This window comes from Buteo buteo, chromosome 13, assembly GCF_964188355.1.
Source record: "Buteo buteo chromosome 13, bButBut1.hap1.1, whole genome shotgun sequence".
Classification (NCBI taxonomy): domain Eukaryota; kingdom Metazoa; phylum Chordata; class Aves; order Accipitriformes; family Accipitridae; genus Buteo; species Buteo buteo.
The window spans coordinates 14,997,817-15,023,986 of NC_134183.1; the positions used below are offsets into that span (position 1 = coordinate 14,997,817).

The 26,170-nt window shown below is 51.6% G+C and overlaps 1 protein-coding gene across 3 annotated transcripts in view; it reads right to left on the reverse strand.

The window, feature by feature from the left end:
* Nucleotides 1-1,992: 1,992 nt before the first annotated feature.
* PIK3R5 (phosphoinositide-3-kinase regulatory subunit 5) overlaps nt 1,993-26,170 on the reverse strand; it is a 62,853-nt gene continuing 38,675 nt past the window's right edge. For 2 of the 3 annotated variants that reach the window (XM_075044859.1, XM_075044860.1), the window contains exons 3-19: nt 21,482-21,582; nt 19,948-20,016; nt 19,034-19,172; nt 16,432-16,501; nt 14,839-15,013; nt 14,155-14,308; nt 13,593-13,676; nt 11,646-12,399; nt 11,394-11,547; nt 11,084-11,209; nt 10,696-10,821; nt 9,795-9,888; nt 8,463-8,539; nt 7,839-7,932; nt 6,299-6,381; nt 5,968-6,080; nt 1,993-4,904 (exon numbers count right to left, since the gene is read on the reverse strand). In XM_075044859.1, coding sequence (XP_074900960.1) covers nt 4,763-4,904; nt 5,968-6,080; nt 6,299-6,381; nt 7,839-7,932; nt 8,463-8,539; nt 9,795-9,888; nt 10,696-10,821; nt 11,084-11,209; nt 11,394-11,547; nt 11,646-12,399; nt 13,593-13,676; nt 14,155-14,308; nt 14,839-15,013; nt 16,432-16,501; nt 19,034-19,172; nt 19,948-20,016; nt 21,482-21,582 — 2,555 coding nt within the window. In that variant the 3' untranslated portion in view covers nt 1,993-4,762. The remainder of the gene's footprint in view (nt 4,905-5,967; nt 6,081-6,298; nt 6,382-7,838; nt 7,933-8,462; nt 8,540-9,794; nt 9,889-10,695; nt 10,822-11,083; nt 11,210-11,393; nt 11,548-11,645; nt 12,400-13,592; nt 13,677-14,154; nt 14,309-14,838; nt 15,014-16,431; nt 16,502-19,033; nt 19,173-19,947; nt 20,017-21,481; nt 21,583-26,170) is intronic. The other variant, XM_075044861.1, reaches the window with a different exon arrangement.

The following is a 26,170-nucleotide window of genomic DNA, read 5'->3' on the forward strand; positions in this document are numbered from 1 at the left end:
ATTCCTGCCTATCCATGCTAATTCATTCTGTATATTTCTAATTAGCTGCCAGATCAGGAATGGCCACTTAAGGACCCCTTCTCTGGATGGGTGTTGGATCACATTGTTCTTCACCTCGTGCACTAGAACACCTCCATCCCTGAAGCTATTCAAACATTGCCTGGACCTTGAAGCAACCTGACCGACGTTGCCTGTATGCACTAAGCTTTGTGCTTTCTGCCAGCACTGAGCCACGGTGGCTCTGGGGTGTCGACCCAGCTCTCAACCACCTCCTGTGGCACACTGGTACCCGACACAGGCATCCACACCAAGATGGCTCCTTGTGGAGCCGACAGCGAGAAGCCGTGGGGATCACACCGGTAACGATGAGGAGCACCTATGCACAAAGTGCCATTGGAGAAGAGTGGAGGATGGAGGGTCACTACTGATGATGGGTGGTGAGAAGTCCCCACACCACAGCTCCATGTCCCACCTCCCCGGCAGTGGAGCATGTCCCACTCCAGCTGTGCTGAGTCCAGCAACTTCAGCTGAAGTGGCTGTAGGGTGACAACCCCTGACAGAGCAGGGGACTATCTGAAACTGCCACTGCACCCTGGTAAATTAACACATACGAAAACCCCAAGGCACTTTTTTTTTTTTGCTAAAACCTATCCCATTCGGGAAGCCAACATAAGTTGGTGTTCCCAGCCTGAAACACTGAACACACCTTATCCAATGTCTTCCCATCTCTCACAGACACAGATGGGCCACAGAGCAGCTCACCTTTGATGCTGTCAGAGTTGCAAAAAGCCCTGTTGAGTTGATTTGACTAAGAAGCAAAACTACAAGAAGCAAAACTAGTTTTGTTAAATAGTCTAGCCTTAATCCAGCCTTGCTTATTTTATCAGCAGCTCTTTGCTAAATCTTTTGTACTTACAAAACCAAAACCCTTAGCTATGCAGCACTTCAAGGATGAGACTTGAGCCTCAATCCTAAACTTTTCGTCATGCACGTTTTAGAACAAAGTAATTTCTTTCTGCTTTGGATTTAAGCATGCACCTGCCTCCTTCCACTTTTCTTTTTAAAAAGAAAAGAACAGGGAAGGGGGATTTGTGGTTTAGGGTTTGGGCGGTTTTTTTGTTGTTGAGAACAAACAACAGCAGATTATGATTCCATCTTGGAAAATAAAGTATTTTCCTTATTTGCCTTTTCAAAAGACCCTTTTCTTTTTATTTTAAAAAACACGTTTTGTTATTCTCTAAACAGAGTGGAAAAATTAATACATAAAACAAAGTGCTGATTAACAAAAGTTATTCTCATCTGGTTTTTGGCTCATCTGAGCTAAGCTGACTCTTCCCATGTTATTTATTTGATTATGACACCTCACACCTACCAGCTAAGCCTCTTTCCTTGAATATCCACAGGAAGATAAGGTGACACTGGAGACAGTTAAACATTTGCAAGTGTCATTTCATATTTCAGAGTACTTCCAGTAGCAACAGCTCCATCTCCAAAGTCTGCATCCCCAAAGATGCAGAAGAGATTTCCAAGTCACAAATACCGTAATACCCAGCTGCTGGGCAAAAACTTGCTGCCCCCAAGCAGTCACCCTTCGTCCCAGGGCTCTGCTGTGCACTCTGGAGCTGGACCTTGCCCACAGCCCCAGGAGCTGCCAGGCACCCAGCTCTTGGCATAACTCTCGTATTTCTCTACAAAGCATCACAGCAAAGGTCAAGGAGCCTCCTAGAAAGGAAAGGTATGCACAGATTTCACCTTGCACACACAAGCTCTGCTAGTTTCTGTTCTCCTTAATCCAGCATGAAGCCAATTTTGGATTTACAACATCAAAACCTTTTTGCTCACAGAACAGAAGCAGCTCAATTAACCTCTGCAAGTCTCCCTGTCGTGCCCTCTGGGACCAAGCTGAGGAACATAATGACTTTACGAGCCATTTCCTGCTCTCAGGTCAGCTACTCTGCAAAGGACCCTGTGCTCTCTGCTCTCCTCCTGGAGATACGGAGCCTCCCCCTGCACCTCTCGCCTGCTCAGGAATTACTTGACTCAAACTCTATATTTGTACTCGAAATAAATCAACATTTAATATTTTACAATTACTTAAAAAGTTCTTTGAACAGTATTTTACAGATCAGCACAGACATTACACAGATTTGGTGAGGCTGCACATATGTACAAAGATGACCTGAAAGAACCTCAGACTTCTTCCATTTCCAGAAAGCATCAGAGGTCAAAACCTTAGCCAGGATTATGAGTCCCTAGAGTTTGTGCTTGTTTTTCTCTATGAGATGGAAATTCTCCTCTCTAGTATTTCTGTAGGGCCAGCTGAAACCAAAGAGGTTATATCATTAACAGCGGCAGGGATATATTTAGCCACGGATATCAAGATCACAAATAGCAATGTTTTGACAGGATAAGGTGCTATTTTAAAGTATTAAACAAAAAAACCAGCATCAAATTTCAGCCCCATTTGAGAAGACGCACACAAACCTGTTTGGGAAATGAAAAGTCAGTGGGAAAACGTTTTCCAAGTGCATGGAAAGAGCTCTTAAAATCTGTCTGATCCATTGAGCCTATTGGACTTAAAATACTGATGTGCAGAAGTGCACAGCAGCGACCTCAGAGCACGCGCCCACATCGCCCCGCAGGCACTCTGCGAGCAAGGGGACAGCCCACCATGACCAGTGTCTTGGTGTCCCTGCCAAGTCCATACTGTGAGCAAGGGATGGACGCTGCTCCATGCACATAGGAAAAGACGGGTGCTCGTGGAGTTGGTGGGTGGCCGGGGAAGACGGGTGCTTGCCAGGAGTCCAAGCCGGCTTCGCATCACGGTGGAGCCAGAGCGCCTGCTTATGTTCAAGTGATGCTTCGCCCCACATGAAGGTCTTTTCTTGGAGTCCACAAGGCAACACCATCCTTGGGATGGTTTATTCAAGTAGAAGGATGAAGCACAGAGGCCTCGGGAGCACGTTCACATCTCGTTTTTGCTCATCTCTGGCCATTGGCAGAAGCTGCATCCAGAGCTGCTGAGGACACCAAAGAGCCAGCTAGCACCTTCTTAACCCAAGATATTCACCACTGGGCCCAGACCAAGCTGTCCCCAAACAAGAGAGGCAGTGGGAACAGAAAGCAGGTCCAGCAGCCAATGGGGCCAGGATCAGAGTTGACGGCACAGGAGGGATCCCCCAAACACTTCCAGGAGCGATGTAGAGAAATCCAGCAGACAAACCTGACCCACGCTTCTCCGAGACAACCGAAGCCCCAGGGGCTCTGGCCCTTTTTCTGGCAGATTTAACCTCAAATGACACTGCTGCTCTGCCACCAGCCCTTGGGGACAGAGCCCAACCATGTTCTAACTAGTGCTAAGAGCTGACCAGGTCCTGTTTTCTGGAGGATCAAAGGACCCGCACTGAACTGATCACGCTGTGGCTGAGCCCTGCAGTCCCCACCAGTATTAGGGGTCCCTTCTAGATGTTTACAGGGAGCACATGTCCTCGGCATCAAGATCCTTTTAGCCTGCAACAGGCAGCATGCTCTTCTGCCTGTTACCATTAGTGCAATCACCAAAAACTACTGAGGAACAGCTTGATGGCTATGAAACTAGTCTCATTTTTTTTTGCTCACGGGGTCAGAATACCTCTAAATACCCCCAAATATTGCACCTTTCTGTACCTACAGCCTTGCAGAGAGAAGGAAGAGGGTGGAAAGCCTCTTTGCAGGGAAGGGAGAATCTCAAATCCTATTGTCGCTTGCAAGCTTCACTAGTGTTTTTGGTGCTGGGTCCTTCTCTAGCAAAGCTGCCTCTTCAGGTGAGCTTAAGGCAATCCTAGTGGTTTCCCTAGTAATTCCCTCCCTCCTATGAGTGTGAGCATGGTTCCTGCCATATTTCAAGCAACCATTGAGGATTCAGCCACTGGGATGTCTCTAGCGTACAGTGCTGGGAAGCGGGATGCAAGAACGTGGGCTGAACAGTGAGTACATCTCATGGGTGGACTCAGAAATTCTGCAGAAATTGGAAGTTCATCTCCTGCAAGCCCTGGATTTACAGTAAAAACATGACAAGCTCTCCATGCCCTGGTATGGCCTATTGCACTCAATTCACTGGAACGGAAGCAGCAGTATACAACCCATGCTGGGGTCTTTCTGGGCCTCAGCTGGGTTGCTCTGCTCTGCACTGTTTCTCTGCAAGACACCCAACCTTCATAATTTAAAGGAAACCTTGAGAAAGCCTGTCCCCAAAGAACTGTCCTGAGCATCCTCAACCTGTCACAGGTGAAATGCCATCAGGACATCAGTTGGGTGATCTGCAACTCCACATGCATTGAAGGCCCCCTACCACCACTCAGCCAAGGACATTAATTTTCCAAAATGTCCCCCCATGATCTTCCCCCAGATCACAGTGGCCTTGCAGTCACTGTCAAATACAGCCACAGCACCATTTGCTGGCAGGAAAATATCACTGTCCTTGCCTTGCCCTCTCAATGCCGGTGTTGACAGTCTGCTGAACCAGGTGGACATCTCAAGAAAACCACTTTCCTCCCATTGCTGAGGAACCCTGAGAGATACCAGAACACAACACCAATGTTCCCATTTCCCAAGGATGGGCTAAGCCCAGACCAGGAGCAGCTCAGCCACACTAACGCTTTGGCTGCAGGATGTCTTGGACAAGAACAGCTGGGTCTCCAGCCCAAAGGACAACAGTCAGCTTCCTTTTTCTGAGCCTATATTGGTGTTGGATGGGAGTCTGGTCTGAGAGGACAGGGTTCTTCTACGGCAGTGCTCCACTGAAGGTGGCAATGGGTAAACACAGGAGAGAATGAAACTCGGAGGGGTCCTGAAGAGGCAAAGAGGACCTTCTCAGTGCAGAGAGATCACTGTCCCTGGGTTTGTAGCACACAGAGATCTCACACCTGCAAGGGAACAAAAAGAAACCAAGCTATAAGTAAGGTGTGTGGCTGAGAATCACAGTCCTCAGGTGCAGCAGAAATATCTGCAAACAGGAATCAATGCAGTCTTTAACAGGACTGGAGTATGAGTGCTGAGAGTTCAGGTCTTTAAGCTGGCTCAGATTGGGACCTAGAGCAGAAGCATTCACAAAAAGTAATTTCTGAAACTCATTAGGGAAAATGAGAACTTTTGCATCCCCCGAGTTTTGGAGAGAGGGAATTAGCTCCTTTTCCATTTCATGCATTGAACTCTCCCACCGGCCCCCTGAGTTGCACAACAAACAAGTTAAGTAAAACACTTCTCTTTGGGGTTATTTAAGAAATAAGATCCAAAATCTTTTTCCATTGGAGGCAGCATAACCTTGCAAAGTTCTGCTCTCTCTGAGGGAGAAATTAAAATGCTTGCACATTTTTAAGATTTGTGGATCAACTGGTTTGATCTGTTTGTGCTCATGCAATTATGTTGTCTACAGTGAGTTTTCAAATTCCATCACCTGGGGAGCCAACTTGATGCCCTAGGGACATAACTGCTGGATGAACAGTCAAATGAACAATTCTTGCTCTACCCCAGTCCCTCCCATGAAGATCATGGGTTCCTTCTGCAATGGGTATGCCAAAAGTGGTGGAGAACCCAAATGAAGTTTAGAAGTTGAAGGCTCTGCTCATATGCCCAGCACTTTTCAAACACCTCATTTAAGTTGCATAGCTTTCCTCTGCCTTATGACTGGTCTTGCTGAAAGAGCTGTCTTTACAGAGTTCAACAGTTGACTGGGAACCACCCTTTAGACTGTGGCAGTTTTGAAGGTAAACTACTGCTGGGATCTGAGCAGAACCATCCATCTCACCCGAGCTCAGCTGCACTACAGAGCTTGGAGCTGTATCACCCAGCTTGGGCATCTGGCATAGATCCACCATGGTGCTCAGGACCTCGTCCCCCAGCGGTTTCATGGACGAGTCCTTACGCACAGGATGCACCATCCCAGGAGTGCTGACTGCAGCAGGCGGCTGGCCACGTTGCAGTTCCTACCTGGTGACACTCTGCAGGATCTTCTGCTCATCCTGGTCCAGACACACGGCGAAGGAGGACTGGAGACCGATAATCTGCACCTTGTCTACTTTTATCTGGGACACGCTGATCTGCTGATAGAAAAAGAGTTCAAATGAGGGAGCTGCCATGATCAGCGCATTATCCCTGTGCAGGGAAGGAGAGCAGGGGAGGTGGGCAGCCCTAAAGCAGGTCTGGTGGCCAACAGCAAACAGATCCCCCAAGGAGCTACTGTCTCCTGCCCTGCTTCCCTCCCAGCTGAGTCAGGCTGACATCCTGTTACCAAGTGTAAAAGCACCATGATTTGAGTTACCTGATTGAAACTTTTTTTGGATTTGGAGTTCTGCCTTTTGACTACCTCTGTCATGGTCAAGTTGAGACACTCTGTCTTTGAGGCTGTAACAAAAGAAAACTGTTATCACTTGGGGCTTCTGGGCCACTGGTGGGAACCCAAGTGGTCCCTCCACCCCTCAAAGCATCCCAGAGGCAGTGGTTCTCAGCAGGACCCCACTGTCAAGGAAAATACAATATTCCTTCCCCAATGCTAACCTACATAAAAAGAAAGCAATCAGAGAGACAGAGGTAAATTTCAGAGTAATTTCCAACTGCTTTCCAAACAAAGCAGCAAAATGTAACTATCCTAGGACCTAAACAGGAGAAAACCCATTGGCCCATTGTCGCAAGGAAATTCTAGCTCTCCCAGCGTGGCCTTTCCTGCAGTCCACCTGGAGATGCTTTTTCGTGTCTGGAATTACAGTGACATCCTGTGGTCAAACTGCTGAATGTGAAAACCAGTGGAGACAATCAAGGCGACTGGCTTTCCATTGAAAGAAGAGATTCATGAAGGAGAAGCTTCTCCCCAATGGGGAACTGAGGACACCCCCTGAAGCAAACCCACAGCATTGGCAGCACAAGCAAAGGTCCTGAACTAGCACAGAAACACCCAACTCAAAATGTATAGAGGAGGTGAGAAATTAATTCCCACTGGCTTTTTTCCAGAGTTGTCTGCAAGGCTTCATGGATGAGGTAGCAAGAGGAGGGATAGAGGTTTAAGTCGAGCTCTGTGAGACATGTAGGAGCTGTCTCCTCTTTGGCAGGTCACCCGTTTGCCTGGACTGCTGCTCACAAACCACATACCTACCAGACACAAAGCACACAAGGAGAGAGGAACTAAAAAAAACCTCTCAGTTTACTCAGAACTGGGTGTCTGATGGCCAAAACAGCAGTTTTTAAGCAAGAATGAACAGATATTGCTTCTAAATATACACTAGACTAAAAACCTTGCTGCTTTTAAAAGGCTCAAAGCCTTATTAATACCCCATTGGAAACTTGATTAGAAAAAAAAACAACTTATGAAGCAAAATCATGTGGCAGCCAGCTATCTCTGAGCTGCAGGAAAGAAAACAGGCTGAAGCATCAGCTTAGCAAGAGCCTGCTGAAAGCTGCTGCAGACGGCAGGACAAGCAGCCTCTCCCTTGGGTCCTACTTCATTTAACAACAGTTTTACCTGTCTCTCCTTCTCCTTACTGAAAGAGCGTTGCTCTGGAAAGCACCACTCTCCAGTGACCATCCTGCTGTTTGGACTGTCCCAGCCCTGTCCCGAATGGACATCCCATTTCTCTGGCTGGAAGCTTTCGGACAATGGGAAATCAAATGGCCTTCATCCCTGATGTGGTGCTAAAGACAGCCAAGGACTACAGTATACCTCAGGGAACACCAGGCACCTTCCATGTATTTTCTCCTGCATTCACACATCCCTGCTTTGCTCCAGCTAGAAGATCCACAGTGTCCTCTTGCTCCACCAGTCCCTCCCATTGTTCCTATGCAAAGCCACAAAGACCACCTTTACCCACCTAGTTCTTCATACTTCTTGCAGGCTTTGCTAAGGTTGACAGACGTGCAGACCTTCTCAACGTCATTCCAGTGACTTCTTCCACTGATGGCTGTCTGCAGAGACCAACCAAAGCCCGTGAGATGCCACACTCCAGGCTGATGTTACCCTGCCTCCCACCCCTAACCATCTGACTGAACTAGCTCAGATCTGGAATTACCTGGAGCTGCACAAAATTTCAGTAGGCATTAAAATTCATTTAACCTTGGATTTACAAAAATTGCCCAGGCTTAACACTAAATAACTGCAAAGGGACCACCAAAATAGGAGGACTGCTGTGAGCAGCAGCAGATCGCTCCTTGGAAGCAAAGTCCACCAGTGTAAAGTGGCACCCAGTACATGTTCAGTCTATGGAAACTGACTGCACGTTCCCTATTTTACTGGGTTGAACAGGAGTGGAATGCCACCCCCAATTAGCCAGTAAGTAGACAATTAGCCTGAGTTTGGCTCGTCTGGACTTGAATTCAGGGTCCTCCAGCAGACTGTCAGCATTTGCCTCCCTCAGTCCCTGGCAGAGAGAGATGTTTGCCCAGCACTGAAGTGGTTTTCTGCCCCATTTGTCTCTGTGCCAGTCCTGTGCACTCACCTTGCTGTAGGCGATCTGTAGTGTTAGTGGGATTGCTTCTCTGTCTCCATCTATGCCCAGTCTTTTGCTGCCTGGACCTGCACGAAACAAGGAGCAAATGTCACACAGTGGCCTTTTATGCCCATTCTTCAGCTGGCTACTGATACAGCAGCACACTCAGTACCTACAGAAAGGGAGAAAAAAATGGTTTGCTGAACACAGCTGTGGAGCAAAAAGGCAAAAAGAAAAGATGGCTTAAAAGCTGCCAGAAAGCAATTAATCCAGTGCAGAAATTTCAGCACAAAGCACAACAAGCAGCTCTGCAAAACTGAAAGCAGTGCTGGCTAAGCCGGTGCAGAGGGGTCAGTGCTCCAGGGAAAACACAAAGCAATAAAAGGCTGCATTGCTAAGCCAGCTCCTGTTTTTCCGGGCATATTTCTGCCCACATTAAATTAGCCTTGAAATACTGTGCCTGACACTTAGTAACTTTTTTTTTTTCCCCCTGGATAATTTTTTGCAGATGTTAAGTGGTGTGCTGCCAGACAACCCAAGGAAAAAAAAAAAAAATAAAAAATCAAAGTCAGAAGGATTGGTGGTTTCACGAGTTATTGGGAAGAGGTCTTGGCCAAGCCTGTATTTTGGGGGAGCAGGGTGGTGACACTTCACATGGAAGATATTTTATGAGCTCTGTTTAGAAAGACAAGGCGAGATCACAGAAAAGCAGTTGGTTAAAAAAATTAAGTGATGAGTTTAAATGCAGTATTATTGGTTGGCCATGAGATGTCTCTGCGAGCTGCACTGCACCAAACAGCATGTTGTCATTGGTACCCAGGAGGGAGCTGGAGACCATGCTGCAGGCGGATGCTTCTGCCATTGCTTCTTCTCTCTAATAATTTTATAAATTCCTAGCATAAAAGCTCATGGATCTCCCTTGCAGAAACGCTCCAAGCACATGCACAAACCTTGCTTTGCCCAGTAAACTAAGGAAATGGAAAGAGGGATTTTATAAATGATGCTCCTGGACAAAGCATAAACAACAGAAAGCAGCAAAAAGAAAAGATGAAGAGCTGCATTTGGCCAGGTGCTGATGAGAAGAGGGAAATGGACTTGAAGCTGTTTTATTGCAAATACGTTTTAGAGTTAACAGCAGTAAAAACAACACAGCATTCCCATGGCTTCTTTGCTGAAGAGGAATGCAAGAATTATGATGCTTTACTTCCAAATTTGTGAAAAGATGTCTGGATCTTTGCTCACAATGCAGCCTGGGCTCAGACACCTCTTTCCATTTCTCTCCCAGCCCAGTGGTTTGCAGACCTCCACCCTGAGGCTGAAGGTGCAGAATCAGCTACAGACCTGATGCCTTGATGGCTCGTGTGGCTGCTGAGTGGCCCAGCTCGAGGGAATGGATGAAGACTTCGGTCATCTTTTCTCCCCCGATGAAGGTGAGCTGCCACAGGGAGAAGAGTGAAGATGTGGTGGTGAGGAGACCCAGCCCGTGCCAGGCAATGTTCACCCCTCTTACTCCTTTCTACAGGAAACAGGTCAGTTTGGGAAAATCCTTTCATGTTTTCAAAATACACCTTTCAACAACTGCCTTGGGTGACACTTGCCTTTAGCTGTACTTCAGACTGTTTTAACAGACCACCACCAAGTAAAACAACCCCAAAACCTAATTTTTAAAGAAACTCCCCAATCCACTGGAAAGAAAACCCACGATGAGCCTAACAGCAGGATCTGGGCATCGCTTCAGGTGACACAAATCCCATGAACAGCAGCAACTCTGCTTGCCACATCCCCACTGCAGCCGGTCCTGTGCCACAGCACCAAAGCAGTTGTTGCAGCCACGCATGCAACCTTCCCCACCACGTCGGCTCCGTGCACACTGCAGGGTGTGGAAAATAGGCTTCGTGGAGGGGCTTGGTTTGGAAAGCAGAGCCTAGAGGGACTTCCAGCAATGTGAGTAACCTGTCAGCACTGACGGGAGTCGCTTTGTGTCATGGGGAAAGGTGTTTGGATGGAAAATTGCTTGTGTGACTTAAGGATCATCTGGGCAGGACCTGCACGCTCTCAATCCCTGAGCGTCAGCCAAAGCACCGTGGGCACCCGGAGAATAAGAGGAGACGGAGCTCCACCGTACCAGCACGTGGTGGCTGTGCCACAACCCACTGCTTCACAGGCAGGTCCTGAGTTGGTGGCACAGGCAGAAGATCCCTCTTTCCCCCTCACCAAGACGGGGCCGAGCCCCTTTGCCTACCTCTGTCTGGTAGAGCTGCAGCAGGACGGGGCGCGTGGCGAAGCGGCAATAGTAGAGGATCATGTCTGCCAGGATGGGCAGCTGCTCCTGGGAGTCCTCCTGGGGCTCAGCCTCTGGCTTGGCAGACTGTGGTGAGAGAGTAAGTCGCAAGCCTGATGGGGTATGGGGTAACCACAGCCCAAGGCCAAGAACTGGCCGTCCCACCCCACTGGGGACAGAAACCTTCCTCCTGGCCACCAGGAATGCCCCCATCTCCATCCCACGTCCCTGTAGCACAGCCTCCTGTACAGGATCGTGGTGGCCCGGTGCTAAGCAGAAGCTCTCCGCTCAGCTCCCCTGTACCTCAGGGAAGGGGGATGCCAAGCCCTACCAGCCAGCATGCACGTACCTGACACAGGACATTCATGGGCAGGTTCATCAGCCCAAGAACGTTCCGCTCGTACCATGGGTCCAACATGCCGATGTAGTGGGAGACGTCGTTGGTGCTGCTCTCCATCCCAGACAAGGTGGGATCCTGAAACCAAACACACTGGGGTGACTCCGGGGGTCCCCCCAGGCTCCTCAACCCATGTTTGGGGCTGGTGGAAGAGACGCCAACGCTCCCCTCAGCCTGCCCTGCTGGCCTCCTCGCACACCACTCTCAGGGCCAAGCAGAGCGCCGGTGGCACCACAAGTCCCGCGGCGAGCAGGACACCTACCGTCTGTGCTGAGGCCCGGAGCTGTGGGTCCCCCAGGGACGGGGAGGGATGCATCAGTGGGGTTGATGGAGCCAAGCAGCTCCTCTTCACGGGGACGTAGAAAAACTGCAGCTTGAAGTACCTTGTCAGTGAGGGGCAGGTGCTCTCCTTGAGCCTAGGAGAAGGTGGGAGAGGGCTGGGTAAGCAAAGCTCTCCGGAGCATCCCGGCAGGCTGGGTACCTGCTGCCGGATCCCCCGCACCACCCGGCTCACCTGAGGTTGCTGTAGGCTCGGGCCACTTTCCCCGAGATGCGGTCAGAGCCGAAGACCACAACGCGCAGCGTGGACACCTTGGCGTCCTCGTCGTAGCTGAGGAAGGGCCGTCGGTGGAGGCTGAGGTGCCGCGGGGCGAGCGAGGCCGGCAGCCGCTGGCTCAGGACGTGCTGCGGCAGCGAGTGAGCGCGCCGGGAGCGTGCCGGGACACGGTGCTTGGCCTGGGGGGTGCACAGGCTCTCAGCCCGGCGCAGGGGCAGCGAGAGCGAGCCCATGTCCGGGCAGTCCTTCAGGTCCCTCCTCAAGACCAGCTGGCTTTTGCTCTTGAACAGTTTGTAGATCTTGTTGGTCAGCGTGTGTCTGTATTTGTGGTGGGTCTTCTCTACCTTCAGGTCCGACCTCCCCACCATGTCCAGGGAGCTCTCGTCGCTGTCCTCCGCATACCCACTGTCCATGCAGTCCTTCAGACTGGAGACGAATGACTTCAGGGACTTTCTGGAGACCACCGTCAGCTCCGAGATGGAGTCCTTGGAGGTGGTGAAGAGGGACATTCGTGAGGGCTTAGATCCCTCCTCTGACAGCGCCGAGTACACAGAATCTTTGGAAATGGCACAGATGGGGGAAAGCAGTGAGTCCCGCTCGGGGAAACAGCCGTCAGTTTCCACCTCCTCCTCTTCCTCTTCATCCTCCTCGTTCTCGGAGGCCATGGGCTCAACAACGCTGCACTCTTTGCTGAGGACATCATTGAGGATATCTGAAAGTTGACCAGAGGGAGATCATGTCTGGTACAGGCTCTAGCACAACCACTGGAAATGCGATGACCCCAGACAACAACACAACTACAGCGTGGCCAATGCTGTCCTTGATCCTGCACGGTTTCAAACAAGGAGCTGAAAACCTCCTACTGAACATTTTTAGATTTCCATAAGGCACTCAGATGCAATGCAAAACAAAACGTGTTTCTCTCCTTGAGGTCACATTCTGTTTGGGTTCTCGAAAGACAAACACCAGTTGGGGTTTTGCTTTCTTCCTACACAGATTTCACAACATGCTCACGTCTGATTCGGGTTTAACCAGAGGGCAGGAGGAAAGCAAGGTATTTGGCTAATTGAACCCCGAATCACCCCACTGCGGGTGGCCTCCTGGCAAGGCTGGACTCACTGCAAAGCCCAAACCAGAGCTCTGGTCCAGCTTGCTGGGGCCAGCAGGCAAAAAACACTAAACCTACACAGGAACAGAAAAGGTCTTCCAGGAATGGAGAAGCTGGAGAGACCAGCTCAGCAGAAGGAGAAGCCGCTGCTTCCCCTGCAAAACTGCTGCGGCCGGGCCGAGAGCACGGCAAAGGGACCTGCTTCGTGGCGATCCCTGCTGTGGGTGGGGGAAGAGCTGCAACAGCCAAGGGATGTCAGCCCCACAGAGCCCCGACATTTCAGTGTGGTCAGGCTTTTTTAGCAACAATTATTTCCAGGGCACGAGCAAGGTTTACTCCTTGCAGACGAGCTTTCTACCAAGCAAGGTCTCCCTTCGTACCAATATCACCACAGACTCGGGTGCAATGCACCGCTTCCAGCTTTATGCAAGGCACGACTTTGCCCAGGAGATAAAGCCCTGAATGATTTGTCTCTGGCAACACGTGTTTTGGGGCCACCAGTGCCTTGTGCCTACCGCTCGGATGAGGTCTTTACTTGGGATCACAGCAGGCATCATGCCCAAGCTGACATGTACATCCTTTCCCATCTAGGGGACGCTGGCATCCACTGTGTTACCTCTCCCTCCAACACCAAACATTTGTTATCGGCTCTTTCAGGCTCTGGCCACAGTTTGTGTCATATACCCGGCTGAACGTGGCAGCCCCAGCCAAGCTGAAATGCTGCTCAACAACCCCTGTGATGGAGGAGCAGAGGGCTCCGGTCTCACTAGGAGGGATAGGGGATCCTCTCTGCTTACCAAAGTTATCCTGATCCCAGCTGTAAGTGTAGCAGCGAGCGGTGGGGATGGGGATGGTGTGGAGCTTGCGGGGCTGAGCCTCACCTGGGAAGAGAGGAGGGAGAGGAGTTAGTTTGCAGGGTCCCCCAATACTGCTCCTGACAGCGCTCCTGGCCGGTGGGAGATGCCATCCACCCCACGTACATGTTTTGGGCAGCCCAGGTCATGCAGAACACCAATGCTGCTGTCGTTATCCCCATGAAGTTGCATGCAATTGGGACGAGGGGACATTTTACACCTCTAAGAGCCATCAGACACCACTGTTACCATTGGTTTCTGATTTAAAGTTTTCATGTCACCCACAAAGGCTGGAGAATTTTTTTTTGTCCTGTTTTAATGAAGGATGACAAACCATTTCTGGTTCACCATGTGGTTATGAAATAGGACCTGGGTTGGTGGGTTTTTTTTGCTGTAGTTGTTGTTGTGCTAGGTTGCAACTTTGCAAAACTGCTCCTCACCACTGCAGGGGCTGAGCCGGCAGAAAACCCTGGAGGAAAAAGAGGAGTATGGGGGGGTTTCTCACCGGCGATGGCAGGAAAGGATGCGGCCCCAGCGATGTCCCGCAGCACAGACTGCAGCTGCTCCCGGGCCAGGACAGGGTCACTGCTGGTGGCTGCAATCTCCTGTGCGTCAGCGGCACTGGCATAGATCTCCGAGAGCTCTTCCAGCGTCTTGGACTGGGGGGAGCAGAGCCAAGGTGAGAGATTGAGGGGGTCCCTCCATAGAGGCAACACACAGGTCTTTGGGCAGGATCACTAACTACCACTGAGTAACTCACTTCCTCCTACCCCTTTCAAGTCCCCCAAAACTTCTGCAAAGAAAAAAAATGTGTTTGAAAACACCTAATGGGTTTTCTTCACAATTTTTTGCCCCTCTGCCCCCCAAACATCAAAGCAAAGTGTTTCTTTGGTCAAATGAACGCTTTTGCTGCATTTCAAATCTGGGGGCACGTCCTCTCTCCACTTAGGGATGGGGAAAAGAGTAAAAGGTGAGTGACCCCCCACGTACTTCACAAAACACAAATGTAGACCTCAGGTCTAACCTGAGAAGAGAAGGAAGAGACACCTTTTTCCTACAAGAAGTTATCAAAACTTTTTTTCTTCTGTCGATCAAGTATTATTTTGGTCAGGAAATCCATCAGCCAACTGCATGAAACTGCTCCCAATGGCATCGCAGCATTACCGAAGTCAAAGCTCTCTGAGCCTACCTTCAGGAGGCGGTGTAGGCTGTCCAGGTCACAGCGGGTGCCAAAGTTGGCCTGGTAGAGGTGTTCCAGGAGCACAACGAGCGTGGCACGCTGCGGGTGCTCGCTAGCGCTCAGCTTCTCAGCGATGGAGAGGAACTCGCTCTGCACCTCAGAGCGGTTGAGCAGCAGCACCGTTCTAGGGACAAGGGGATGGAGGTTAGACCGGGACAGCCAGGCTCAGATGCTGGTGGCACATGAAAGTCTTGGACAAATTCAGATTAGACAGCAGCATCCTCTTGGGTTAGCCACAGCCGGAGGGTCACGGGGCTGTGCAGGGGTGCCAGGCCCATGCTGCAGTGCCAGCTATGGGCAGGCAGCGGGTAACAGATGAGCATCCTCCACCCTGCTCCTCAGCACCATCTCTCCTCCCACATCTGCAATATCTCCAATAATTGTTCAATCAACCCCAGACAGGGCTCTGGCCCAGCAGCCAGTTGCCCTAACTGGACATCCAGCACATGCAATGAAGCAGAGGGTAGAAAATCCCCCTGAGGCATCTTCCCCCTGCAAGATGCAGATCAGAGCATCACTTCTGGGCTTTAATGAGAAGAGCCACATCCTTCAGCTGCATTTTTGCCGTGGACCACAACATGAATATCCACAGGCTTTGAATTCCCAAACCTGCAGCCCATCGAGCATGTGCTTCTGTTCATGGATGAGAGCAATCCAGCTCAGTGAGCAAAAATGGCTCTGAATTAAGGATGTGCTGTGGTGTGCTTGGTTCTAGAAAGCTCAGGCAACGGGCACAAGCTTTCACTAAGCCCAAGGTTCAGCTTGCATACGGCTTTGTGCCAGGTTTTCAGGGCTTTTTATGCAAATACAGCCATTCTGCTGTAAGTCATCTGTGGTTGCACTTGCACCTGTATAAGCGTGTAGAGCAGCAGAGCTGTACTGGGAAAGCAACACAGCAGCACCAGTGCAGCTGGGTGGGATACAGGTGCAGCTCCAGAGCTGCACAGCATGAGTGGACAAGCCAAAACAGCAGGACACCCCTCCTGCACAGAGTTGGGGGCGGCTATGCACGAAGGACTGTCCCTGCGGCTGGGGCTGGCACGGCAGCCAGGAAGGGCACACACCACCTGGGCTCATTTTCCTATTTACAAATGAGGAGGAAATGGCAGGAGGAAAGGTTTGGCCCTCGAATAAGGTGACTGTGCTCAGAGCTGGAAGGCTTTCATTAATCGTTGTACTGGGACGGACTCGCTTCTGACCCCCTTGGGGTAGTGGCTCCCAAACACGCAGATCAAAGCGTCTGCTGGCTGTTCTCCAACATGTGCCAAGATCAGCAACTCCCTGTGGAGGAGACTTTGCCTTCCCCAGCTGTTTTCACCCAGATCTGAAGCCCTGCAGTAAGCAGGGCTGTGGGAAAACTGACACGGGGAGCCCGCACACCCTGACCCGCAGCTGTGGAAATGCCACAGCCACTTTCTTTGTCTCTTCCCACAGCTCAGCCCAGCTATCCAGCTCTCCTCCCCGGCACATCGTTACATCTTAAGCAGCGTGAGACTGGGGATGCTACGGAGAGGCACCAGCAGCGCCCATGGCCACACTTACACGGTGGAGCTCTGGTAGTTCTTCACAGGCAGCCCCTGCTCTGTCCTCACCAGCCTCTGGAAAGAGATCCCTGGGGGAGAGAGCAGAGGACATGAGACGTGGCACCACTGCAGACCGCTCTGCCTCAGGAGCACATCGAATTTGTATCCTAACGCGGTGCTGACCTGGCTGAGCTGCTGCCCAGAGCAGACAGGGCAACACCAAAAGTCCTTATGGGGACAAGGCACAGCCACCATGTAAGGTCACCAGCCCAGGAGCAAGGAAGCCCAGAGTGACAGGAAAGCAACCAAAGGACAGGACAGGAGAGCTGCTACATCCCCAGTCCCTTCTTCCTCACTGCTGATGTAGAATGTGAATTGCATGGATGATATTTAGCAGCTTCTGCCACTTGCTTTAGCACCCCAGGCCCTGGATCTCACTTATGGACAGCAGGTCACCGCCACCTTCTCTCCCGCAGGGATGGAGCCCAGACTGGCCCCAGCAGAAGACAGGCTGGCATGGGCAGCCCAAGTCCCTGGATGCCTCCCTGGGACTGTCCCCAGGACGCCTTAGGGAACCCCAGCCAGGTGACATTGGATGGACCTGGACTGGGTGGCAACAGTGAAGCCCGTGTACACCCCCAAACAGCAGGACTGGGGTACATCTTGGGAAAGATTTTATGGTATCCACAAGATCCAGCACCCTTATTACTGCAGGCAGCCACATCCGAACCCCAGCTGCTGTTCAGCAGCCTGAGAGCAGCACCCAAGGCAGGGGGATTGCCCAGCACCCACAGGCAGCCCATGTTGATCCACACAGGCCCCCTGCTTACGGCAGTGTTCACCCCTCTTGCAGAGGCATCAGCCCCTGTTTGCAGATAAAAGCTATTGCATTCTTGGCAAATATTGTCAGCAGCTTGTTTTCAGTTAATATTTACCCTCATCTCAATAGAAACCTTTTGCTTCAGCCTCGCAGCAGGTCACAGAGGCCGTGCAACAAGTGTATAAGGGCTTGGCCAGCTTACCAGCAGAGGACACATTCTCATTGTTCCTGGCTCCAGCTGCGGGGACAGGCTGGGGCGAGGGGCAGCACCAGGCTGCCCAGCCCAGCAGGCCAACACCTCCCACATGGCATCTTCTGCCAGGGGTGGGGGAATCTCATATGCTTGTAGGAGGGGAAAAACTTTTGGACCAAAAGTCCCCAGCTCACACAACCTCGGGCACCAGTGACAGTGGTGATGGCACAAGAGCAGGATGTAGCAAACCACCCCCAGCACTTGGGCTTTCCCAGGGGTCTGTAAAACACAGCCTCGACTGGTGTCACAGTAATAAATGACCAGGAAGGAGCTGAGAAAGTCCACAGCTGCAGCAGCATGGGACGAGCATCCTCACGTCTGCACTGGTCCTGCAGCTCTGAGCTGGAGGCCAGACACAACACAACAGCCCAGCCAGACCTTGCCTGGTGGCCATGGCCATTTATGCTGGTAGGTCCTTCAGCTGGGGGTAAATCAGCTACTCCAGTGCCAACACTGCAGAGGGTTTGGGGGCTTTTTTCTTTAATCTTTTTATTCCTTTGAAAGCATCTTTCATCCCACCTGCACCTAACAAGGTCCCATCTCCGCAGGATGTTGCTGCCATGACAGAGACCCTATGTTTCACATCCCTGTCAGGGCTCTCCAAAGCAGCTGCCTGGTTTGAGGACGTGGGGAAGGACCCCCAGCCTCAGCCACAGCCCATGTACACATCCAAGGCCTCCCAAGTCCTGCTCAGAGCCAGTCTTGCTGCCATGGCCCTGCGCAGGATTAAACAAGGGCTGAAATCTGCTCTGTGTGATAACAGCTCTCCATAAGCCACCAAAAGACGGAGAGATTAGGAGAAAGGGCCTTTTAGAAATAATTGGAAGAGCTGCTCCATTGGGAACAACAGGACATCTATGAGGAGTCCTTAATTAAAAGGAGCACTGCTGCTGCCGATAGATGTGCCCAAAGCCGTATCACAAGGTAGTGTCTCGGCTGTAAAGAAAGAGCCAGGGAGTCCCTCAGCCCTATGGAAATCTCCACGCAAGGGCAGGCTCGAAGGCTCCAGCCACCTTGATGTCAATGAATGGACCCACTGTTATCACCCCAGTTACACCACTGAGCATCTCAAACCAAGCATCTCAAACAAGGCCCAGGGCTGGGCAGGAGCAGCCAGCACGTGCTTTGCCATGGAAAAGACCCACCAGACTGAAAGGCAGCCAGGAAATAGTTACACATTTTGCTAATTCACCCTGGTCCAGAGCTGAGAGTCCCTAGGAAGCTCCCACCACCTTGCACACAAGGCAGCCACCGAAAACACAACCCTGCCCTGCTCCTCCAGAGGAATCTGGTCTCACCCTGTGCTGGACCACCAGGGAAAAATCATCTAGAGGACGGAGGGCATAGCTCCTCACCTCCTAGAAAAGCTAGGATGCACAAGGTAAACGTGGACATCACGCTCAAGAGATTCATGAAGCAAGTAGGGTATGAGACAGCAACACCAGGAGACTCTTAGGAACAAACACGGGGTGCTCATGGCAGTGAGCGTTTTTGGGGAAGCAGGGCCAGCAGCATGTGAAAACCCCACGGCAGGGCAGGAGTGCTTACCGGGGGCCTTGAGCTCGTTGCTGATGAAGGTGAGCAGCTCGCGGAAGATGTCGCAGTAGGGCACGGGCCAGGTCAGGAAGCTGTGGTATATGCTGGCGGCTTTCAGGAGCAGGTCGGAGCCTGGTGGGAAGTGAGGAGCCTGCGGGGGACGGGGAGACACGGTTAGAAAGGCAGCAAGGACACAGGCCTCGAGCGCTGCGTAAAAACTTGAGGGTTTAGGCTGGAAGTGGGAGAAGGAGAAGTGGGATCGGAGCAGAGGTTCACCCTCTGACACCCTGTCCTCTCCCAAGGAAGGGTCAAAGGATCCCCACTGGGCACAGCTTTGAGAAAGCTTCATCCGCTCTGCACCCTCCCAACCTCCTGGCTGCAGCTCACGTGCCAAAGCCTATATATACATTTCTTTTTAACAACCACAGATCCATACAGATGAATCGCATTACAGCCTGTGCTTTTGCAAGATCTGGCAGCAATGATTTCCTTGGGATAATGATGCATTGTGCTAATAATAATAATCAAAAAAAGTGTTTCCTGTGAAGGCTCCACTCCTCCTTTTCATTAGCATTGCCCATATATTTTGCACAAGTATAAAGGGTAATGAAAAAAATTTGCCTTCTCTGCACAGAGATATTGTCCGTCTCCCTTTCTGATTAGCCCGTCTTTAAATAAAAAGCTTAAAAACAGTGCAGCTCATTTTTTTTCATCTCACAGCTTGTGCAACGGTTGCTTGGTCTTGATCCCTGTAGATTCGTAAAGGATCTTTTTTTTTTGAGATGAATTGATCAAAGCAGACCATGATGTTTCAGACGAAAGCCACCCCGATTTCGGTGACTGTTCTGTGTAGCTTCACAGGGCCCCAGACCCCGTGCCTCCCCGGGGGCTGGGATCAAGCTACATGCAGCAGCCTCAAGACTTACATACAGGACCGCATAGTAGAACAGCAGAGCCAGGGGCATTACGAGATCGTAGTCGCACTTCTCCTGCACCTGTAGGAAACAGCCAGAGGGCAGAAGGATAAGCTGGGTTGCTCACCATGAATGTTACCTGAAAGCATCATTGGAGGTGCTGGGAGGCTCTCTGGCAGTGCAGCCGAGCACCCAACCTGCACTGTCACAGCACCAGCCCCAGCAGATTCCCTTGTCTCCATGGGAAAATAACCCCTAAAGGCCCAGTATAACCCATATGGATAGGACAGGCAGATCTGCACAGGCTGCCACTCTGCCTTTATGCTCGAGAAGCCAGATTTGGCCAAGCTCCTAGCCCTCCGATGCTCCTGATCCTTGCAGAGTTGCATGAAATTCTATGAAAGTGGCTCAAAGCAGGCAGTTTGGAGAGTCAAGCAGGCAGCTCATCCCCTGCAAGAGGCTAGCAAAGCTTGGCAGCACGGTGCAAACCACGTATTTTTGGCCCAGCCTTTGCCAGTGAATAGCCAGCAGAATTATTTCATCAATGGACACAGTGATGACTCAAGGATACGCTTGCAGACACTGTCTCCCCGTGCTCATGAGCACAGCACGAAGTGCAATAAACCCTAATGTAATAAAACACTATCTGCAACTAGATCAATTCCAGCCATTTAAAAAAATATAAATGGATCAAACCAAATTGTGCTATCTTAACTAGTATCAGCTCGACACCCTGGCAGCTAGAAAGCCTTTCTTTCCCAAAAAATGAAAGGCAGCATTTACCCCATCACATGAATCCCAGCGCTGAGGATTTAGGAAACACATCACTGTTTCCTGCCACATCAAGGGATTCCTCTGAGGTCTTCCGAGCCACAGCCTGGGGTGACCCTGCTTGACTGACGATGCCTCGAGCTTCTCCAGCACATGACGAGACCGTGGCAGGCCGATACGATCGGCTCCACTGCCGTTTCGCCTCCCTGTTCTGCTTGACCTGACTGTTGCCTGCTGGGCTGCTACATGGTGCAAACCCTGCCTGTGGTCCCCAGCGTCCCAGCTCCACTCCTGGCTCTGCAGGAAGCACGGCAGAGCTGCAGCAAAGTTTCCATCAAAAACAACAGGAAACCTTCAATTTGCTCTGATTTGGACTAGCAGCTCCCAGTTTACGCCAGGGGAAGGTCTGGGGAAATCTGGCTCCATCCGCGCAGCCCCATGACCCAGGCTGCCCCCGCACGGTGCCAAGCAGCACTTTGGGAAATCAAAACCCTTCCCCGTGGATCTGCAGTGGTACCCAAAGAGCAGATATCAGAGCTGGTTTTTCCCTTGTAGGTCCCACATGCTGAAAGCCAGCAGGACACAGAGGGTTGCTCCCACCAGAGTTTCAGACCTGCCGACCCAGCATCACCCCACCTCAAGCTCCAGTGCTCCAGCAATACCTTACCACAACTCAAAATCACCTACCAAGCTCTGCAAAACTCCATTTTGGTCAAGCCCCGGAGCTGACACTGCCTCAAAGCCCACAGCCCTCCTCGGCAGCCTCCCGACTCACCTCTTTGGCCTTGCTGAGGATCTTCTCCACGAGGATGAGGTAGTTGCCGGCGTCTCGGCTCACCAGCTCCTGCAGGCTCCAGCAGTTCAGGCACAGCCCGGCTGCAGGGGAGACAGAGCCACTGTCACTCACAGCCCCGTTCAAGAACATTGCAGGAGGGACCAACAACGGGAAGGGGTCAGGGCGAAGGTGTTTGCCACCTGCGTCAGATCACAGTGGAGGAAAAAAAACCTCATGCCCTCGTTCTGGACAGATGTAATCTCACCAAATGGTGCTTATCTCAGCGGCATCGCTTCGTACCCGAGCACCTTCGTGCTCTCGCTCACGCAGCCCAATGCACTCGGCTAGGTTGGATGCCTCTCCCCCGGGGAGGCTGGGTAGCTAACACGACTGCGCTGCCACGTGCGTGCTGCAGAGGCCGGAGGCATGTGCCTGGCAGGGGTGGACGCTCACCTTCATTCTGCCTGAGCACAGAAAACCCACCAGTGTGGCCCCTTGCCCTGCCTCCCCCAGGCTCAAATGCCCCAGACGTACTATCCCAACTATAAACTCACTCAAACCCTGCAAAATTCAGCTCCCCATCGGGCACACATCCAACCCCCTCCAGCTGCATCGCACATGAGAGAAGATGCTGCATCCCCCTGAACAGCTTCCCCACGCCCTGGAGGTGCACCATCACATCAGCATCGTTGTTAAGGGTGCCCAGCATTTATTCCATCTCTTAGCACCTTCAAACTATCATTAAATGTATTAAAACCCCACCAGAAGATAGCCAGATTGAGAGAGGAGAATTGCCATGCAAAGGGATGGAGGGTCCTTCACCCCAGTTGATTGAACCCCTCCTGGCCTCCGTCTCCAGACGTCTGCCTCTCGCTGCTGGGACCCAACCGGTGACAATGGCCCAAGGTGTTTCCCGAGGCCATCGCTCTTCTTAGCGGTCAGGGCCACCTCCCAGATGGTCTTAGAGGAAATGATCTGCGCAAAGGCTGCCGGGTGCCTCCATTCATCCCGGCCCTGCATCCCAGGGGAGGAGGTGGTGCTCGCCGGCTCCGGCAGACCAGGATCTGCAGACCGAGGAGGGAGCAGCACCTCCTCCTCCTCCCCCCCCAGGGACCTGGGCATCACACACAGCCCCGTAGAAAAAAGTTAAGGGGAAATTTCGAGCAAACAGCCTAACAAATATCTGAGAAGGGTCCATGTTTGCATCTCCCCCATCCCACATTGCCATGGATTTTTTCAGCAAGAGTGGATGCAGTGCAGACACCACACAGCTCGGCTACAGCCCATAGCATGGTTCAGGGGGTGCTGGCACCAGGGCTCTTCCAGTCTCAGTCCAAAGGCAAAACCAAGAGAAACAGAGCATCTCTTACTGCAGGGAAGTAGGGCTAATGATCAGAGAGGAAAAATAAATATAAAACCAGCTGCTTTTCACTCACACGGTCTATTAAGCAGCACAGAAACATAAACATCAACCCACGTGTGTTGGCTGTCGCGTTGGAGCTAACAAGGAAGAAATGATACCGTGAGCTGGCAAGGGGACAGCGGTATTCATCACAAATCTACAGGCCATGCTGTCTGTCCCTCAAACCTTATTCTCAGCTGCAGAGGCTAAAAATTCATCAAACATACAGACATGCCATAAAAATACCTTTACGCACCTTCTAGGTGTTAAACAAGATGAATTTAAACCAGGGGAGAGGTCTGCCGTGGCACAGCTGGGAGAAGGCCAATGCCAAGACAAGCAAAACTAGCTCTAAGGTTGCAAAAACAGCGTTCACTTGTCGTCCCCCCCCCGCCATAGACAGGCATTTGCTCACCAGGACACACACTATTTTTCTGTGGCTTTATGCCCAGCTTGTAGCTGAATAAACAGGGCAGGAACCTTCCCCCATGGGAAAGCTCTCCTGCTGCCACACAACTTTTTACTTTCAATGAATCAACATTTTCCAGCGGAGAAGGATCCTGCTGGAAAGTTTCCAAGAAGCTCAGATGCACTCGCTGTTAATTACAGTTGCGATTTTTAATTTGCCTCTGGTACTCTGGCACCTTGCTGGGTTTGCTGACACCCAGAGCGCAACCGTAGATTGCGGTATCTTGTCAGCAAGGGCATAGCCACAGCAACCCGCTAAGTCAGTGATGCTCCAGTTTTCCTTTGAGCCACTTTCACAAGCCAGCGCGATGGCACAAAGCCATGGCTCTGCCTAGGATGACTCCGGCAGATTCCTCAAATAAATCAATATTGTCACAGAGCACGGCATCCTCCAGGGAAATCCCCAGCACCTGTGAGATAGTCAAGAAAGCAACCAGCCCAGCAGAAGTGGTCAACACCGGCGGGAGCTTTGCTGACCTCGGCAAGAAGCAGCTGGGCTCACACGGTGCCTTGAAGCAACCCGTCCTGCTTCGGCCGGGAGGATTAGCTCACCCGTGAGCACCCAGCCCTGCTGCGGCTGCCCAGGGCGAAGCCTGGCCACGCAGAGCAGGATCCACGAGAGCAGCGGAGCCGAGCCTCGTCGGGGTGCATCGCCAGACGAGGAGAATGCCGCTTCCTGCGTGAGCGTAACCACAAATACAAATAGCCCAGCAAGACGCAGGCTCTTTCCTTCCTCTCACTTCTAGCGAGGGAGGAGGAAATTGCGGCAGCAGCGGCTCGCTGCGTTATTCTGCGCTGAATGGGGCAGAGGGAGAGGCGCTGGGCTGCTTCCCTGGGGAGGAGCTGGGGCAAACCAGCTGGGAATGGGGACGGGCAGGTAGCAGGGACAAGGGCAGGGCTCCAGGGAAGCATCTTACAACTATAATCAGACCTGAGGTCTTCTGACCCATTTTGGGGTCTTCTACAGGAACTGTGAGCTGAAGCACAAGTATGCAGCCAGGTATATTTGAATAACATTGCTATAAGCAGAACTTCTGCTTAACTCATGGTCATGGCAAGGCACTGGGATTACGCTGGGATTAAGCTAAACAGTGCTGGGAAGCAGCAGGCTGCCAGGGTCTGAGCTCCTAAATTTGGCAAAGCAGCATTAACCAAAGACACACCAAAACAGCTGCATCCTGGCTAAAAATAGTCTCAAGAACAAAATGCAGCTCGGAAATCATAGACACAATAAACAAAGACCATGCGGCAAAGCGAAGTGTCTGGCACGGCCAGGCATCAGTCAGGACAGCGCATCCAGCCATGGGTGGGAACTCCCTTCCCTCCGCACACTGTCCAGGTCATGAGCATCCACTTTCCAACCATTGGGAGCAGAGTTAGTCCCTGCAGCCATTTTCCCTGCATCCAGACTAAAAAAAAGTTATTTTGGCATGGAGGGTGATGCTCCTAAGGTCAGCAACAAAAGCCCCAGGTGATATTAAAAGCAGAAAGGAGCCACCTGCCTGGAAGTGTGCATCCCTCTGCAGATGTCCTGCGTCCGCCTGGGACACAGCTGGGTGCTGCAGTAGCACCTGGGGACTTTTATGAACTACAGAGCAGCACTTGGTTTATTCCCAGGCCGGGGAGAGGCTGCAGCCAGGTGAGAAGCCAACTCCAGAAAGTTTTATTTGCAGCCACTCCTCTGTCTCAGTGCACGCCAGCAGATGCTCCGCTGCTGCTTTGCTGGGATGGTGAATCGTGCCACCTCTCCAGGTCAGGCCACAAATCACAGGGACAACTCAGGAGCAGTGTTTTACACCAGGTCAGAGCAGCACAGAGCATGAAGTCCAAACTGGGTTCATTCCACTGTGCCAGGTATGCTCAAAACCAGCAGCGCCAGACCACGCCAGGCACCCTCCCTGTCCTGGGGTGGAGAAGGGTGGGATGCGCACGAGGGCATGCAGGAAGCTTGAACCAGGCTTTCTCCTGGACTTTGTACTTGCTCTTTAATTGCCAAAAACCTATTTCTCACTATGAGATGCAAGGGAGGCCCCAAATCTGCATGGAGCGTGCAGCTCCGGGGTGCCTTGGGATGTCCCCAAGGCGAGTGGAGGGATGCGCCCTGCCATCACTGCAAGCAGGAGCTGTGCTCCCTGTTACCCCCACTCTATAGAGTTGTGCAAGCACTGGCAAGTCTTGTGTTGGTGGGAAACGCTTCACCTCACTCACCTAAGCCCATAGCAAGACAGGGTTTGAGGAGCTCAGGCACATGCCTCTTGGCTGCGGCAAGTGAGAAGTAAAACTACACACACAAACCGCTCAACTCCTTAAAGGAGAGCGGTCCATGCAGGAGCTGCTGGGTGATCTCTGGCTCTGGAGGTGTTGAGATCAGCTTTTAAAGATGCACCTTGTGCAGGCAGCACAAACCAGAACTTCACCTTCCAGCCCCTAAATCCTATGAATTTGTCACAAGAGGCACCAGAGGCCTCCCAGCAGTGGGAAGCCCCACAGCTAAAAAACCTGCTTACATCCACCCTGCCCTCATGCTCATCCATCGGGTTTTGCTCCACTAAAACAGCGACCCAGCACTATTTTTTTTTTTTTTATATGTGGAGAATAAGTCAGATTTATCCGCCAGCAACACGGGCAGCCCAGAGAATATCACGGCCCTGGCTCTGGGATGCTGGGGCTGCTACACACGGACCTGCATCAAAAGCAGGATTAAGCTGTGCTTATCCCAGCATCCTACACATCACGCTTAGACTGAGCCCAACATGACACAGACCCAAAAGAAAAGTCTCCCTTTGGGAAAGCAAAAGCCACAGCAAAGCCTCCAAGCA